This window comes from Triticum aestivum, chromosome 5B (assembly GCF_018294505.1).
Source record: "Triticum aestivum cultivar Chinese Spring chromosome 5B, IWGSC CS RefSeq v2.1, whole genome shotgun sequence".
Classification (NCBI taxonomy): domain Eukaryota; kingdom Viridiplantae; phylum Streptophyta; class Magnoliopsida; order Poales; family Poaceae; genus Triticum; species Triticum aestivum.
The window spans coordinates 704,704,527-704,719,928 of record NC_057807.1 but is presented as its reverse complement, the minus strand read 5'-3'; the positions used below and the strand labels follow the sequence as shown (position 1 = coordinate 704,719,928).

General features: G+C 44.3%; 2 protein-coding genes across 3 annotated transcripts in view; both read left to right on the top strand.

The window, feature by feature from the left end:
• The window catches only part of LOC123114399 (ankyrin repeat and protein kinase domain-containing protein 1), an 11,219-nt gene extending 7,501 nt beyond the window's left edge, over positions 1-3,718 (top strand). For both annotated transcript variants that reach the window (XM_044535853.1, XM_044535852.1), the window contains exons 8-11: positions 778-879; positions 2,578-2,748; positions 2,847-2,926; positions 3,168-3,718. In XM_044535853.1, the coding sequence (XP_044391788.1) occupies positions 778-879; positions 2,578-2,748; positions 2,847-2,926; positions 3,168-3,219 (405 nt within the window). In that variant the 3' untranslated portion in view covers positions 3,220-3,718. The remainder of the gene's footprint in view (positions 1-777; positions 880-2,577; positions 2,749-2,846; positions 2,927-3,167) is intronic.
• A 4,598-nt stretch (positions 3,719-8,316) lies between these two features.
• LOC123117838 (uncharacterized) lies at positions 8,317-11,715 on the top strand. Its single transcript, XM_044538510.1, has 3 exons — positions 8,317-10,803; positions 10,898-11,086; positions 11,413-11,715. Exons 1-3 carry the CDS (start codon positions 10,522-10,524, stop codon positions 11,581-11,583), a joined length of 642 nt encoding a protein of 213 aa, XP_044394445.1. The 5' UTR covers positions 8,317-10,521; the 3' UTR covers positions 11,584-11,715.
• Positions 11,716-15,402: the final 3,687 nt, after the last annotated feature.

The window sequence follows — 15,402 nt, the reverse complement described above, 5'->3', positions numbered from 1 at the left end:
ATAATTTTTGTTGTACTGGTCAGATGATAGGAGATGTCATGAGTTCTGGAAATAAACATTTCCTTGTACCAAGAAAACACTGATACTTCCAGCAACCAGCGTATCCGATACTGTCTTTCCCAATACATCCCTGTTACCTCTCAGGCACCAGTAGTGCAGGTGGTAGGCTCCTTCTCCAGTGCTCCTGCTCCCCTCCCCTCCCCTCCATTATCCTGAAGAATTCTATCTAATTGAAGGCTGTTGATTTCCTCCTCCCTTTCTCTCTAACTAACTTTGATGTTTGATAAACTGCTACTACCCTTTGGCTGTTGGTTCTTGCTTTTGTTGGAATCATGGATAAGAAGATAGAAGATAATGGACTACACTGACTAAATATATGCTAAATGGCTTGATGCTTAGTTGATAACATATGTTTTATATTATTTTGAAAATAGTCCAACGTATCTCTGAATTGGCACTTCTCAGAAATGACGTATTTACGTACCCGTATTGCCTTGATACTGATACACGTGTCTGTACCGGTGGGTGCAATCTAGCCTTGTACTATCAGGAGCAAGATGAGGATCAAGATGTTTCTGAACTGAAACATGACTGGTCTGCTAATTTTTTGTGGCACAATATTACACACTGTTTCCAAAAGTGGCTGCACCATCCAAGCACCAAACACCACCCTGCCACCCAACTAGTGCCTATTGATTTTTAAAATTTTAATAGTATAGGTACTGTTTTATACTTGCATTCCTAAGTCTCGATTCATTTGTTTTCTTGGTCATGTAGGGTGCACATTCAAATGTAAGAACAATAGAACAGTTTAAGTTACTTGGGGTTGAGTCTCTCAAGAGAAACGATTATTTTACTGCGGCAACACTGTACAGCGCGGTATGCTACTACACCCTATTTTTCAATGTGTAATCTTGAACTGTATCTCATCAGCTGAAGTTGCTTGAATAAATGTTGGTGATCATGATCTGGTTTCACATTATTCTTGTCATACACGCTCCCTTTAGAGAGAGTGATCATCTTTGTGACCAATAAGTACAGTTGGCCTCACGCTTTGCTTCGAGACACATCTCTGTTTAATTTATTGAAGATAATTTTATTGCCAATGCCGTATGTAAGTTTGATCATGGGGACCTGACAAGGACTTCTGTGTCCTTAAACAGCAGTAGAACTGTTGTTGGTTTCCTGTTTTGATGGGGAACGACTGTAGCTCTTCTTTTGCATTATAGAAGAGGGAAATAAATGCAGCACAACTGTAAAACAGAGAAAAACGCGAAAGACTTACACAGGGAAGCTAAACTAAGCACCGCAGCACCGTAGGATGGGCAGACTCGAGGATCGAAACATCCTCCTGGATGGAACTGACTATCACAGCCGCTGTCATCACTTCCTGCGCTAGGATCCTTCAGCTTCTCTCTTTCTGGAGATGCTTAACAACACTAGTAATTTGTACGTGCTTTGCACGTCAGCTTATTATGTATATGCATGGTAGTAAATTAATTATAAAACTAAAGCAGACATATTATGGTAAATTTCTCATAGAAGCTTCAAATGGGAGATATCCAGTAGGCATTTTTGGTATCATTTTTGGGCTTTGCAAGGAATGCATAACAACTATTCCCCCAAGAAACATAGTACAATGATTTTCTTTAGGAAACATAAGATAAGAGTCTTCGCCCTTTTTATATAAAAATATATGTTTATGAAGTCCGTTAGTTTATTGGACTCACTCGAATTTTTTGAGAAAAATGAAGTGAAAAGAAGAAGTACAATTAATAATAAATTTTGAGCTTCTCAATACCATGTCAGCTAAGAAAATAAAAGGTGTCAAAACGTACTATTTCATAGGTTCTTTGCACATTTTTGTTCTCATTCTATTTTTCCTAGGTACCTTACTACTTGTTTCAAATAAAAGAAAATGGAAAATATTGCAATTCTAGGCTCGCATGCACGCTTTCCTGAGATAGTTCTACTGGTCAGTACTGTCTCTTGTGAACATGTAGCCAGGTAGGACTAAAATAATTTAGAGGAGCAAGTGTGTAGTCCACCTCATAGTGGAAATATCTAGAGCGTGGTCAGATGACAGGGTCAGATGGTGGTGGGTCACATAGTGAATCCTAGAAATAGCAGCCATAGGTTTGGAGGCAGCTCCTGTTGATGCGAATCCCACTGCCCCCAACCGTTAGATTGAGGGTACCAACGATCAGGATTGATGCTCCAGATCCATTCGAAACTCGTACACTATATAGTAGTATAGATAAGCAGCAATGGTTGCCTGACCATGATTCCCTTTTTTCGGGATTCTCCCCCACTTCGAATCATGGGCGAGAAAAACATAATGGAGTAAATGATGAGGTTGGAAAGCTGGGATTGTTGCCACACATCCTTTGCTTAGAAGCACTTGAATTGACTATATTGTCAAGACTAGTGCATTTTTAAGTTCTAAATCATCAGAAATTCAAGGTTTTCTTTCTTGCCTTTTGAAGTACAAATATTTACAAGCAAGGTATGATTATTGATTTTATAGTCAGATCAGACATGTCCTAAGTTTGCGTTCAACCTGTTGGGTGCATGCAGGCAATGGAGTATGACCGTCATGATGCCACCTTGTTGTCGGACAGGAGCTTTTGCTGGCTCTGCCTGGGTGATGGACATGAAGCTTTGCAGGATGCACTTGCGTGCAGAGAAATGAGGCCTGGCTGGCCAAACGCCTGCTACCGGCAGGGTGAAGCACTCATGTTATTGAAGGTGTGATCGAAGATATCTATCTGGTTGTCTAGTTTGTTATTGATGACTGTCGCCACATGCTGTTCATCATTTTTAACCTTATACTGTATCATCATCAGGACTATGGAGGTGCATGCGATGCTTTTCTGGATGCAGCCAAGTTGGACCCAGGGAGTCCTGAGATCGAGTCTGCGTTGTGGTACGTTACAGCTGACGACGAAGCCCCCCCTTTTCAAAGAACCCATCCCACCCACCCATAAATTGTCATATCTGAATCTAGAGCGATTCTGATCGTGATCTACATACATGATCGAAGGAGAAGATTTATACATTGCAAACATACATTTGTTGAACAATTCAGTCAAGCATTGAAATTCTAAGCCTAATTTTGCCAAAACCATAATGGTTCTGATCTATAATCGGTGTTGGGAACATTGCAGGAAGGCTATGAATTCACTGAAGACATCTTGTGGCGCAACACAGGCCGTTTGAACAGCACAGCATGGGGCATGCGGTTTCTTTTGCTTCTTGTGGAGTTCAGCTATGCAACATCCCTGAATCGGCCTTGTTGTTTTATCAGTTAACTCGGTGAGCCAGGACGAGGAAAGAAGCGGCGTTAGGGATCGATGGGGAGGCTCTTGTCATTTTCAGCAGCTCTGCCTCTGCTCTTTTTATTTTCTGTGTATGTTGTGACCAATGTCCAAAAGAATATGTGCGAGGAACCAGACAATATGCGGTATTTCTTGCGCGTTCGTGTAAAAAAGAAGTGGTCTTTGGTCAGAGGAGCTGATTCCTTAAATGAAAGTAAAGATAGAGAAAAGAAGTTGGAAGGGTAGATCATCACCGTTGTTGCAATCATGGCGGCGGCTGCTGCTGCTGCTTGGGCATGATTTAGAACAGTACGTAATTGCAGTGTTAATATTGTAAATTGGTCGATCGTTTGTACATTGAATGAAAGTTCAAATCATGAGCCGGAGGGTCGGTTGTTATATATGTGCATCATATTATATCTGCACAAGAATGGAAAATACACAGGAGCTCTTGGTCGTGGGTGCTCCACACCCCTATACGAAAATTAATCTTAAAAAATACCAGAAAATATCAAAATAAAAATCTGAATTTTGGGGGTACCAAACCTGGGTCCCCGATCTACTCCAGTGTGAAATTTTGTGAATAAATATCAAAAAACATATCCGTAGGGAAGGAAATACTGTCTGAACAAAAATCCATCCAAACAGTGTTTTTCTATACATAGAATTCTTTTGTCCTTTTTGCCACGAATACGTTTCCTGATACTTTTTAGTGAAATTTCATGCGAGGGTAGATTGAAAACCCAGGTTTGATATCCCAAAATTTCAGATTTTTTAAAAAAATCCCGGTATTCTTTTTGAACAAAATGTTCGTACGGGGGTGCGGAGCACCCGAGAGCTCCAAATCCTCGTCCCACAAGAAACAAGTTTCTGCTTACCACAATCTAGCAGATCGTTGTGCGTTAGTTCAGATCGCCGGTAATGCATGATCTTGGATTTGTGGTGGATTTAAAATCTCGGGCTATAGCATGAATCTCTCTCTAAAATACCAGCCCATCATCGTTTTTGTTTTTGCGAGGGACCAATCCATCATCGTTATCTCATTATATTGTCGATCGATGGAGTAAATGAATTGATTGATTGATAGATGTGGTGTGCTAGCTGTACCCATTCAGCAAGTCCCCAGCAAAGGTTCGTACGTATCGTTGGTGCACCGTCATCAACCAATTAATTTCGTCATCGAATGCTTGAGAAGACATGTTGCCAGATCTTCAACACAGATATCTCAGGAGAAATAAAGATGTTCGACACATAATTAATTAAGCCAACTACTGCCTCTGCCTGATAATGTGTAGTGTCAATTTTTTTTTATATTATGGGACGGAGGGAGTAAACAACTACCCCTTCCGTTTCATAATATAATATAAGAGCGTTTTTTGACATCCTTCTCACTCCCAACTCATTTCGAACCCCTATTTCCTTTCATGTCCATCACTTTCCTTCACATCCTTCTCCTCACTCATCCGGAAGACTTCCTCCACATCGTCTCCTGACACACAACAGAGATGGTGCGGGGGCATGTATTACAATATAAGCCTTTTTAGAAATTTCAGTATAAACTACATATTGATGTATATAGGCGTATTTTAAAGTATGAATTCACTTATTTTGCTCCGTATGTAGCTCACATTAATTAAAACCTCTAAAAAAACTTGTATTTAGAAACAGATAAAGTATCATTATGAATGACGACTTCATGGGACTGGAGCCTTACCTGCGGAACTCGTGTAACCTGCAGAAGCTCGCCGTTGCAAGGTGCTACCAACTTATTCTTTCAACAACTATTACCATAACTCAGTTCAGTTTGTGACATCTAAATAGTCCTTTTTGTTACGCTGTCAACAGGTCTTGAATTCCATATCAAAAAAAAAAAAAAACAGGTCGTGAATTCTACACATATAGAGGAGGACCCAAACCCAACGGATTTCAGTTGCGACAACCTTAGGCTTACCGAAATCATATGCTACCAATAAGATGATGATGATGTCCACCTACTAGTCAATTTTTTGGTGGGCATGTCAGGGTTTCTGCCAAACATCAACTCGGTAATGAAGAATAGATTGATTGATCTCGGGTGGTAGTTGTCCCATTCAACTCGTCCTGAACAAATGATGGTGCAATAGTAGTATAGTACGTAGATTTGGTGCATCGTCATCAGTCTATTAATTTCTTCGTTGGATGATGTAAAGAGATGTTGCTACGTAGATCTGCAACCAGTGAATTATTGTTTGCCCAACTAGTAGGAGTAATATGCAGCCCGGAATTATTGCAGATCTACGTAGTAATATGTAACCCGTGATTTTGGAGTAATATGTAATCCCGGATTTGAGCCTTTTGCAATCTGCCTCCGACACGGACATGATGACCAACTTTGCCGGTGCTCCAAATGCATCGGCCGTCCTCGGGAAACCCTGACTCCAGGGACTTGGTGTTCGATGAAATGCCCGATCAAGAACCGGTATAATTGTTGCCCCTTTCACAACTGCATTCTTAGATTCTTCTGTTGTATATATCATCGGATCATATTTGTAGGATGATAGTTAAATTGTGATGCCTATTATAGGTAGGAACAAATATTGCATGACCTGATAAATAATGGTCAAGAGTCTTTGAAATTTACTATGAAGGATACCAATTCCTCGCTGTTTAAAGTTGGGCAAACATCACACACTAAAAAGAAGAAAGTTGCAAAGCCTAAAGGTTCCACAATCACACAATTTAAAGATGTTTTGTTATGTGAAAGTTGGTGCAACACTAGCATGGACCCCGTTTGTGAAACCGAGCAAACATGCGAGAAATATTGGCAAAAAATCCACAAACTTTACCATGAGCAAAAACACAATGTGAAGCCACACCCAATATGCACCAACTATGTCCCGTGCTCTTTTAAACATAGATGGTCACTCATCCAAGATGCTGTTAGCAAATTTGTTGCTTATCTCAAACAAGTTGTAGGCCGGAACCAAAGCGGCATCAGAGTTCAAACCCATGCAACTTTGGTGGCGGCTTTGTACCATCAAGTGGAGAAGAAGTCATTTACTTTTTCACATTGTTGGTTGAACTGAATGGGAACCCAGGTGGCAAACTGTCCTCCAAGAGCTTAAAAAAGACACGAAGAAGATGAAGAAAAATGATGGGTCTAGCTCGGCTCAATCAATTGGATTGGATGAGGAAGGAGAAGAAGAAAATGATGGGGAGGACTTACAAGCAACCATGCCGAAGAGAAACTAGCAAGTGATGGGGAATAAGTGGCAGAAGGGAGCTTTGCGCAGCCGCGTAGGACTCTAACACCCCGCCTGTCGGGAAAATTACCCACTACTACATCCGCTCATGAGGATAAGTCATCTCTGAGGATAAGTCATCTCTTGGGTTATCTCTGAGGATAAGTCATGTCTGGGTTTATCTCTGAGGATAAGTCATCTCTGGGGTTATCTCCGAGGATAAGTCATCTCTGGGGTCATCTCTGAGGATAAGTCATCTCTGGGGTTATCTTTGAGGATAAGTCATCTCTGGAGTTAAGTTCACTCAGGGAGATAAGAAGGACATAATGAGCCGGAAGATGTGTCGCCCGGAAGATGAGTCCCGGAGATGAATCACCCGAAAGATGAGTCCCTAGAGTCCCGGAGATGAGAAGCCCGCAATAAGAAGCCCGCGGTAAGAAGCCCACGATAAGAAGCCCGCGGCAAGAAGCCTGCGATAAGTCGCCCGCGGTAAGAAGACAAGGTGGCCATTAGGCTCTTCAACTATAGAGATAGCAAGTATTACTTTTCTTTTGTGATGATGACAGTACAAAGAACATCAGAGATGATGAAAATTACAACCAGGTCCATGGACCACCTAGCGATGACAGAAAGCACTGGAGTGAGCTAAAGGCGCGCCGCTATCATTGCCCTCCCTCGTCGGAGCCGGGGAAACCTAGTTGTAGTAGCCAGTCGAGAAGTCGTCTTGCTAAGGCCCCATAGGACCAACGCACCAGAGCAGGAACCATCACCGATGAAGAAAGTCGTAGATTGGAGGACCAAACCTGTAAACACCCAAATAAAGACGAACAAAGACCAGATCCAAACGGATCCACCAAAGACCAGTACCGACCGAATCCTGCGAGATCCGATGGAGACACAACTCCACACACCCTCCAACAAAGCTAGACGCACCATCGGGATGAGGATAGAACGTGGTAGACATTATTCCTACTGAGGGGTATCACCTCCGCCACACAGCCTCAACCAAGACGCTGAAACTAACAAGAATGAGAACGGAGTACCTCCCGCTGACGGGGGGACCGAGATCCTCTAAGTATTGCTTCCTGTTACTCTACATGTTGATTAATTTATTCATTCACTCAATGTTGTTGTACATGTTTTACAGCGTGCACGCGATGTCATGATATACTACAGGACCGAGGGCAGGCCATTCACGCGCATACGTTGTTGGATGGAGCTTAAGGGGCAGTTAGTGTGGGATGATAAGTGCCGGTTCTGGCTCTAGTATTGTTGAATTTGGAATAGATGATTTCGGAAAACTTGCTGAACATCTGGTTATCTCGCTGAATTTGAACTATTTTTGTATTGAGTGTTTCGGGCTTGGTTTAGTTAAACGGACGAAATATCATTTATTTTATGTAAATTATGTCCAAATTTTGCTGAATTCCGTCGTGTTAAATGAAATTCGTCCGGCTTGTTGAAATTCGATTTGAAATGTATGCGGACATGGTCGGAGGCCCAGCTTCCACACTAGTGCCTACGAACTGATCTCCCTCAGCCTGCGCACGAATACGGTGTCCGATTTGAGAGTCAGCGTTGTAGATGCATGCCTTAGCTAAAAAGCGAAAAAGATAGCAGCTGCAGGTCGGCAAGTCGGTTTAATTAGAAAAAAGAAATTCAAAGCACTGATGTAACGCAAGTAATTGACGTCAGCCTATGCGTACTATAGTTGGTTTAGGTTCCTATTTAAGGGCCGATATGCCCATCGTTGTAACCTAACCTCAAGCATTCAGCTGGCTGGCTTCAGTACAAGGACAGAATCGATCAGTCTCAACTCTCAAGTAGTACTACTAGCTAGTACCCCAGTTCATATGTCTTCCCCTCGTCTGATCCACATCCACTAGTGCAGCAATCCTTCCAGAACAGCAGAAAATGGATGGAGCAAGGCGCTCCACGGATGCCTCCGACGAGCAAGAGCTTAAGCGGCCGTGCCTTGCAGTTGCAGGCGGGGCCGGCGGCAGTGATGCGGGTGACGACGACAGCCACGGCGATGCGGGTGGGAGCGGCGGTGATGTGCATGTGGGTGGGGGTGGCGGCGTTGGCCATGCCGCCGCCGCCGACGACCCGCGGACGCTGAGCACCTTGGGGGACGACGTCCTCCGCGCCATCCTGTCGCGCCTCGAGTCGTCCCGGCAGACGGTGCGGATGTGCGTGCTGTCCAGGAGTTGGAGGCACCTCTGGCGCTCCGTGCCGTCCATCCACATCGACCAGCAGCGGGAGTTCGGTAGCGACCACGAGCTGCAGAGCTTCACCAACTCCCTCCTGGACCACCATAACAACCTTGTGCTCCTAGATGCGTTCCGGCTGCTGCTAAGCTCTCAAGACCTCCGCCTGCCGGCCTGCCTTTGGGTCCGTCGCGTCATCAGCCAAGATGATACACCGCCTTACCAGCTCAAAAGGTTGCACCTTTGCAACGTGCACCTGGACAAGGATTTTGCGAGCCAAAACCAGACAACTCTCGTGCCCCTCGCGTCGTCCCCGCGGGCGACCCGAGGGGAAACCCTAGCCGCCGCCCCTCGCACTTCCCTCCGCCCCTCTCCCTCCTCGCCGCCGTCCGCAACGCCGCCGGGCGAAGCCTGGCCGGCTGGGCGGCGGCGGGGCTCCTTTCCCATCCATCTCGTTCTGGCTGGCGCGGGACAGTGGGGACGAGGGGAGCGCCGGGCTAACGTGGGGTTCGGCGGCGCGGCGGCGGGTCTCCCGGCGATGTCGGTGGTGGTCTGCGAGTTGCGAGGTGGTGGCTGCGTTGGTACTGCCCGGTGGTCGCGGGTGTCGCCGGATCTGGATCGGATCCATCTGGATCCTGGCTTCGGACTCCGTCGGCCGCCGCGGGGTGAGGTTGGTCGCCACTGGCAACGTCGGACTGCTGGTTTTGGCGTCTGGAGATCTACAACGGGGTCTTCTCGATCCTCCTTTCCGGTGGGTCGAGCACCATGGATCTTCCATCTTCGCAAGGTTTTGGATCGTGGCTTGTCGCCGGATCCGGAGCAGGCGGAGGATTGGTGGCATAGGATGGGGACCGGAGGAAACTTTGGTCGGCTAGGCCGGCCCGGCATCGGCGACGTCGCTCAACGCCGCTATCCTCTGTGGAGGCGAAGCCGAGGTCTCTCCTATCCACCTCCGAACATATCCCGGACGAAAGTCCAAAATTCATTCTGGATTGGGCGGCGGCGGCGACCTGCACGTCGTATCCTCCATGGAGGCGCCGTCTTGGGAGGACCAGCTGTTCGGGGGAGAGATTATGTGGATGGTGGGCTCCGAGTACCTCCAGCAGTGGCGACAGGGCAGAGGTTGCCTGGTGGTGCGGCGTTGTATCTTCCGCGTCGATGACGATGATTTTGGCGGCATGGTGCGGCTACATATCGTTCATGGATGCGGCTGGATGGACGAGCCCAGGGCGGTGGAGCTGTCTGGTGCCATGGTGGCGTCGACGGCAGCGAGACCGGGCAAGGTGTATGCAGCAGTATAGCTCTGAAGATGGATTGGTGGCAGGTGGCTGTGGCGGCCTCATACCTGGCAGGTGGCCGGGTTGAGGAGCATGCCGGACTGGTGGGTGCCCATACCCGGCAGGCGTCCAGGTTGGGACCTCAGGTCTTAGATGTTAGGTTTGGCTGCGAGGTCTGTTTGGTATTAGGCCCAGACCATCAGCGCCCCTTCATCAGTTAGATAGGAGTAGCGACAGAGGTTGCGAAGATGGTGGCTTTGGTCTTACTGTTGTACGACTTTGTAAGGTTTTGTGCTAATAATTAATAAAGTGGCCGTATGCATCGACCAGATGCAGAGGCCGGGGGTTCTCCTCCTTTTCGAAAAAAAAAAAAAAAAACATCAGTGACGACAGGTGCCCTGCGCTGGAGGACGTGCGACTGGAAAACTGCAGTTACTTCACCACCCGGTATAAGATCACCTCCTTCTCACTCAAGAAATTGGTTGTGGATGGTTTATACATGGTGCAAGATGACGAAAGTGATGATGATGAGGAGGATGAGATTTTCAAGTTGATTATAGAGGCTCCTGCTCTTGTTTCTGTCCGCTTGGCCGGGGAGCTTGATCACATTGTTGATATCAATGAACCACATACCATGGACTCTCTTGCTGATGCGTCGGTTTATCTGCCCATGATGACTGACGAGGAGCTCAATGAGGTTGAAGAAAACGATGCAACTGCGCTCCAATCGGTTCTTGGCGTGCTGCTTAATGTGACAACTTTGACCCTGTCCCATTTCAGGGTATGTTCTTCGTACTTGGCATCCTTTTTATTCCGTTTGCATCTCCTTTATCTAGAGCTATTTAACGACCAGGAACTGGATGTCTGTTTTTCAGTTGCTGTTCCGACCTGGGGATTCTGTGGAACTTCAGCTTCCTGTATTCCAGAACCTTAGAACCTTGTTCCTGGACGAGTGTTACATTGTTGGCGACGACTTCGTGGGGCTCAAGCCTTACCTGCACAAGTCACCTAACCTGGAGAAGCTCACTTTGCGCTGTAGCAAGGTGCAACCAGGGTACTCTTTGGTTGGTATACTAAACTTGGTCATTATATATTTTGACACAAAAAAAAGTCATTATTTACCACACTTTGTTTGGCATACATGTTTAAAGGTTAAGTTATCAACCCGCGGAAAAAAAGAAGAGGTTAAGCTATCAAAAGAGATTCTACACTTGGCCGCATTTGAGAGAATCTTGCCACACATTTATAAGCCTATGACACGTGAGAAAACAATGTTGCTACCAGTGTGGCTGTAAACCAAACGAGTGACAAACATGCGCTACTTCTTTCATCTATTTTTTTTCCATAACTCAATTTAGTCTGCAATATTAATCCTCCATGCTGTCAACAGAACTGGTATTTTGGAGATGACGACCTGGTGGATTTCATGTGCGACAACCTTAGGCTTACTGAAATTATATACCAGCATGATGATGATGCTGCCCCCCTATTGGTCGCGTTTTTGCTGAGCATTTCAAGGAGCCTGCCGAAGAACAAGATTGAACTCATTAGAGTCGAATAGCAACACCATGTTTTTGTATCATGTTTGCCTTTTACTAGTAACTAGCACGGAGTTATTGTGTGTGAAACATCTTTGGTTTTTGACCCATATTGGCATGTATGTATTGTTGTGGTATTTTGATCTTCAATAACATATTATATTGGCATGTATTGTTATGGTATTTGCAAGAACACTATGACATGATCAATTTTTCTGTCTGTACATAGGAGTACCAGATTGGTAAGCTAAATGAAAGTTTATATCGTGAACAATTGTCACTGGTTCATACGTGAGTTAGCAGGTTGTACGTGGTATCAATACGTGAAAAAATAAAGTTTCACCCTAAGTCAGTTGGTCGTTTACACGTGGTGTTCGATAGGTATGCGAAATAATGAGTCGAGCCAACTTTATAAACAAGTATGAAAGTACATTGAGCTTCGGCATGATTTAGATCAGTGCATACAGGTAGTGTTCAGATTGTTATCTGGTCCATCGTCTTTACAGTAAACAAAAGTTTAAATCATGAGCCAGAGGGTCAGTTGCTGTAGTACTAAGTTTCTTCCCCACAAAAAAGCTGCTGTACTCCAACCTTTATATCGATTGATGCACTCAGTCACATCATTTGTTGCCATGCATCAAGCACAAGTGAAGTTACTAGCTCGCAATAACACTAAAAAAAGTTATTCGCAATAATAAAAGATTAAGACAACCCAAAAAACAATAAAGTTATATGACCTCGGCTTCTGCATCAGTTGACCTGTTGCCCTAAGGCCGGTCACAATGGGACGTATCATATACTAGTATTCTGCATATGATACTATATAATATTACCGCCACAATGCATAGTATTATAATTTGGTTTCATAGTTTCCTATATTTATTTACATGTATGACACTAATACAACATTTAATGTGACATACAGAATTATATCATGATACTTAATCCTCTCTTCCCTCATTAAATTGTGTATCACCTCAACAAAAATTTGTTGTTAGCATGCATGATACTACCTATGGTCAAGAGGACTTCTGTAAATGATATTATATCAGCACGAGATTAAAGATTCTACCACAATCCAACATATCGTTTTGTGTAAGTTCAGATCGCCATCGGGTAGATTTTGCTTAAGACGTAAAATTATGAATATCGATTAGTTGTAGGACCATAATTTACAATTAAGTGCACTCAAATCTCAACACAAAATAAGTTTGTTGTGTGTGACATGTTAAGAGACTACAGAAAAGGTTGTATGTCGAAGAATCTTATTCCTGATATTAGAAGTATGCCCTAGAGACAATGATAAATGTATGAAATATGCCCTAGAGACAACAATAATTGTATTATTATGTTTTTTGTTCGTAATTAATTTTATATTTCTTTTCCATAATTACATTGATTATTGAATATGAGATTCAGAGAAAACTCAGTTGCATATGTGGAAATATGATCCCTAGTCATGCTTCTAATACCTACCCATGTATTCACTAGTTCAAAAAACACTAGTGATGATGTGGCAAAAACTACTTCTAGTCTCACCCCAGTCCTCTTCGGCGCAGGTTGCCTCCCCAGGTGCATTTTATGGCATCTGCAAATCAGCAGCAGCTTCCGACTAGGCTGGAGAGCATGTTGGCAAGGACATGGTTTACCCCTGTCACTCCAGTAAATACAAGACAATTATGCCCACAGGCAGTTCCCCCAGGGAACTCATCATTGTCAAGCTTGCACCCAAGTGCCAACCCACTATACCCGTACCTTTGGGGTCATCAAGTTCACATCAAATTTAGCAGGTTCCACCACTGCCATCACCATGAGGTTTGACTACAACATCTAGCGTTTCATCAGCTGTGTTGAATATGTTGCCAAGTAAAGGTGTTGGGCCTCCGGCATCAGGCTAGCCGGAGTCAGATTCTGATTCATCATCACTGGATGGCATGGCGGCTTCTGCAGATGTAATATACCTATCTGATGCTGAAGAGACAGGCACACTCACATTTTTGTGACACCAAGTGTAAGAGGTTGCTTGAAAAATTAGAGATCTTAAGGATAGCACCATTACAAAGATACCAATGATAATTTAAATATCATTATCTCATGTGCAAATGACACACAAATGAGTTTGTTGTACCAAGTGCAGATTTACAGCCAGAAAACTCACTGAGATCCTATTTTAGAACTAGTAGTTCACAGTAACAAAGAAAAAAAGATTAGTGTTCAAAGATTAGATTGTCAACTGGAGCCGCCATGTACACAATGAGCCGATCCTTTGTTCTTGTTATCCAGTACGAAATCCAATAACAGACCTATGATGTGATTCGAAACCGATAGTTAGAAATACATATATTTCGGCTGCAACTAATCTCTAGATAACAATGAATGAATAGTAACTAACAGGAGCTTAGGATAACACACACTTATGGTGTTGAATCCAATATAAGGTGTTCTGTGTATTATTTTAAAGGTGCCATATGTATTTATTCTCAAGAGTGATGTGCCTCTTGAATAATCTAATGGTGCTATCAGTACAGACATTGCACTTGACACTTGCAATTTTTCGAAGAATAATCTAAATGAACTAGATCACGAGTCTCAAACCTGGACAGAGTTGTTTGTTCCTTTTGTACAGCTAAATCTACTATACTTTGATCTATTCACGAATTAGTTGTACTTGCTTGCTATCATTACTAGTGTTAGCCAAGTTGTAAAAGCGTTTGTTACCCAAGTGATGGATGTGTCTAACTGATTGAATCATTTGCTATATAGATGTCCAAACCAAGCAAAAAGCGGCGCTCATCGCTGAAGAGCTCCAACAGAAGGTTGCTTGCAAGCTTTTGGTCAAAGGTGGTGCTTGCAAATAAGAAAAAATGATGTCCAGATTGATTTTATAATCATAAATTTGCAATGCAACTCCTTGTATCTACTAGAGAAACTCGAGGAAGTAACATGTAACTGGGATTAACCGGATGTAATGCTTGTTTCACAAATTTGTGATGCGACTTCTAGTTTTATATGCCATGGATGGATTAACCGAGCGACAATAAACCTCGAATAGCCTGTAATGCATCTGCTTGTCCCACAAATTTGCAATGCAACTTGTAATTCTGTATGACAGGGATTAACCGAGTGACAATAAAACTCGAGTAACCTGTACGCACATAACCTACTGGACAGAAGAAAATAGACCGAGTCGAGCATCTGTGACTGATGAGAAATGACATTTGAGTGGCCCAGCCGTTTGATCTGCAACACCGCCGCCGCATCCTTGGATGTTATATTAGATCGAGTAACCTGTACCCACTTCTACTACAAACCTATTGGGCAGAATAAAATCGAAGGAAGAAGTATATAACCTCGTGGGTTAATCAAGATACATAGATGATATGATCAGCAATCAGCTCTAAATCTCGGCAACTGAGGATGAGAACCAAGCCACCATATTTACCAGCCGCGCGCGAGGGAGAAGTTGGGCCGAGGAGCAAGCAAATTTGAGGAGTCGAGATGAACTTCTGGGCCAAAGCTCACCGTCGCACCATTGCCTGGTCTGGAGCACCGCAAGCCCCCCGCCTCCCTAAGCTCATCCCTGATCCTATTTCCTGATCCTATTCCGTGCCTTAAGCGCCGGTTGTAGGCTATTTCGCCAACTAGCGCACATCCCCCCGGAAAGGAGCACCGCAAGCCCCTGCCGCCCTAAGCTCATCCCATCATCTGCAATCCTATTATGTGCATTAAGCGTCAGTTATAGGCTATTTCGCCAACCGACGAGAGCGTGAAAGCCCTGCCGTCGCGCAGGTCGTTCGGCGCGGTGTTCCTCCAGCAGAAGGAAGGAGCGGGCCTGCAGAAAC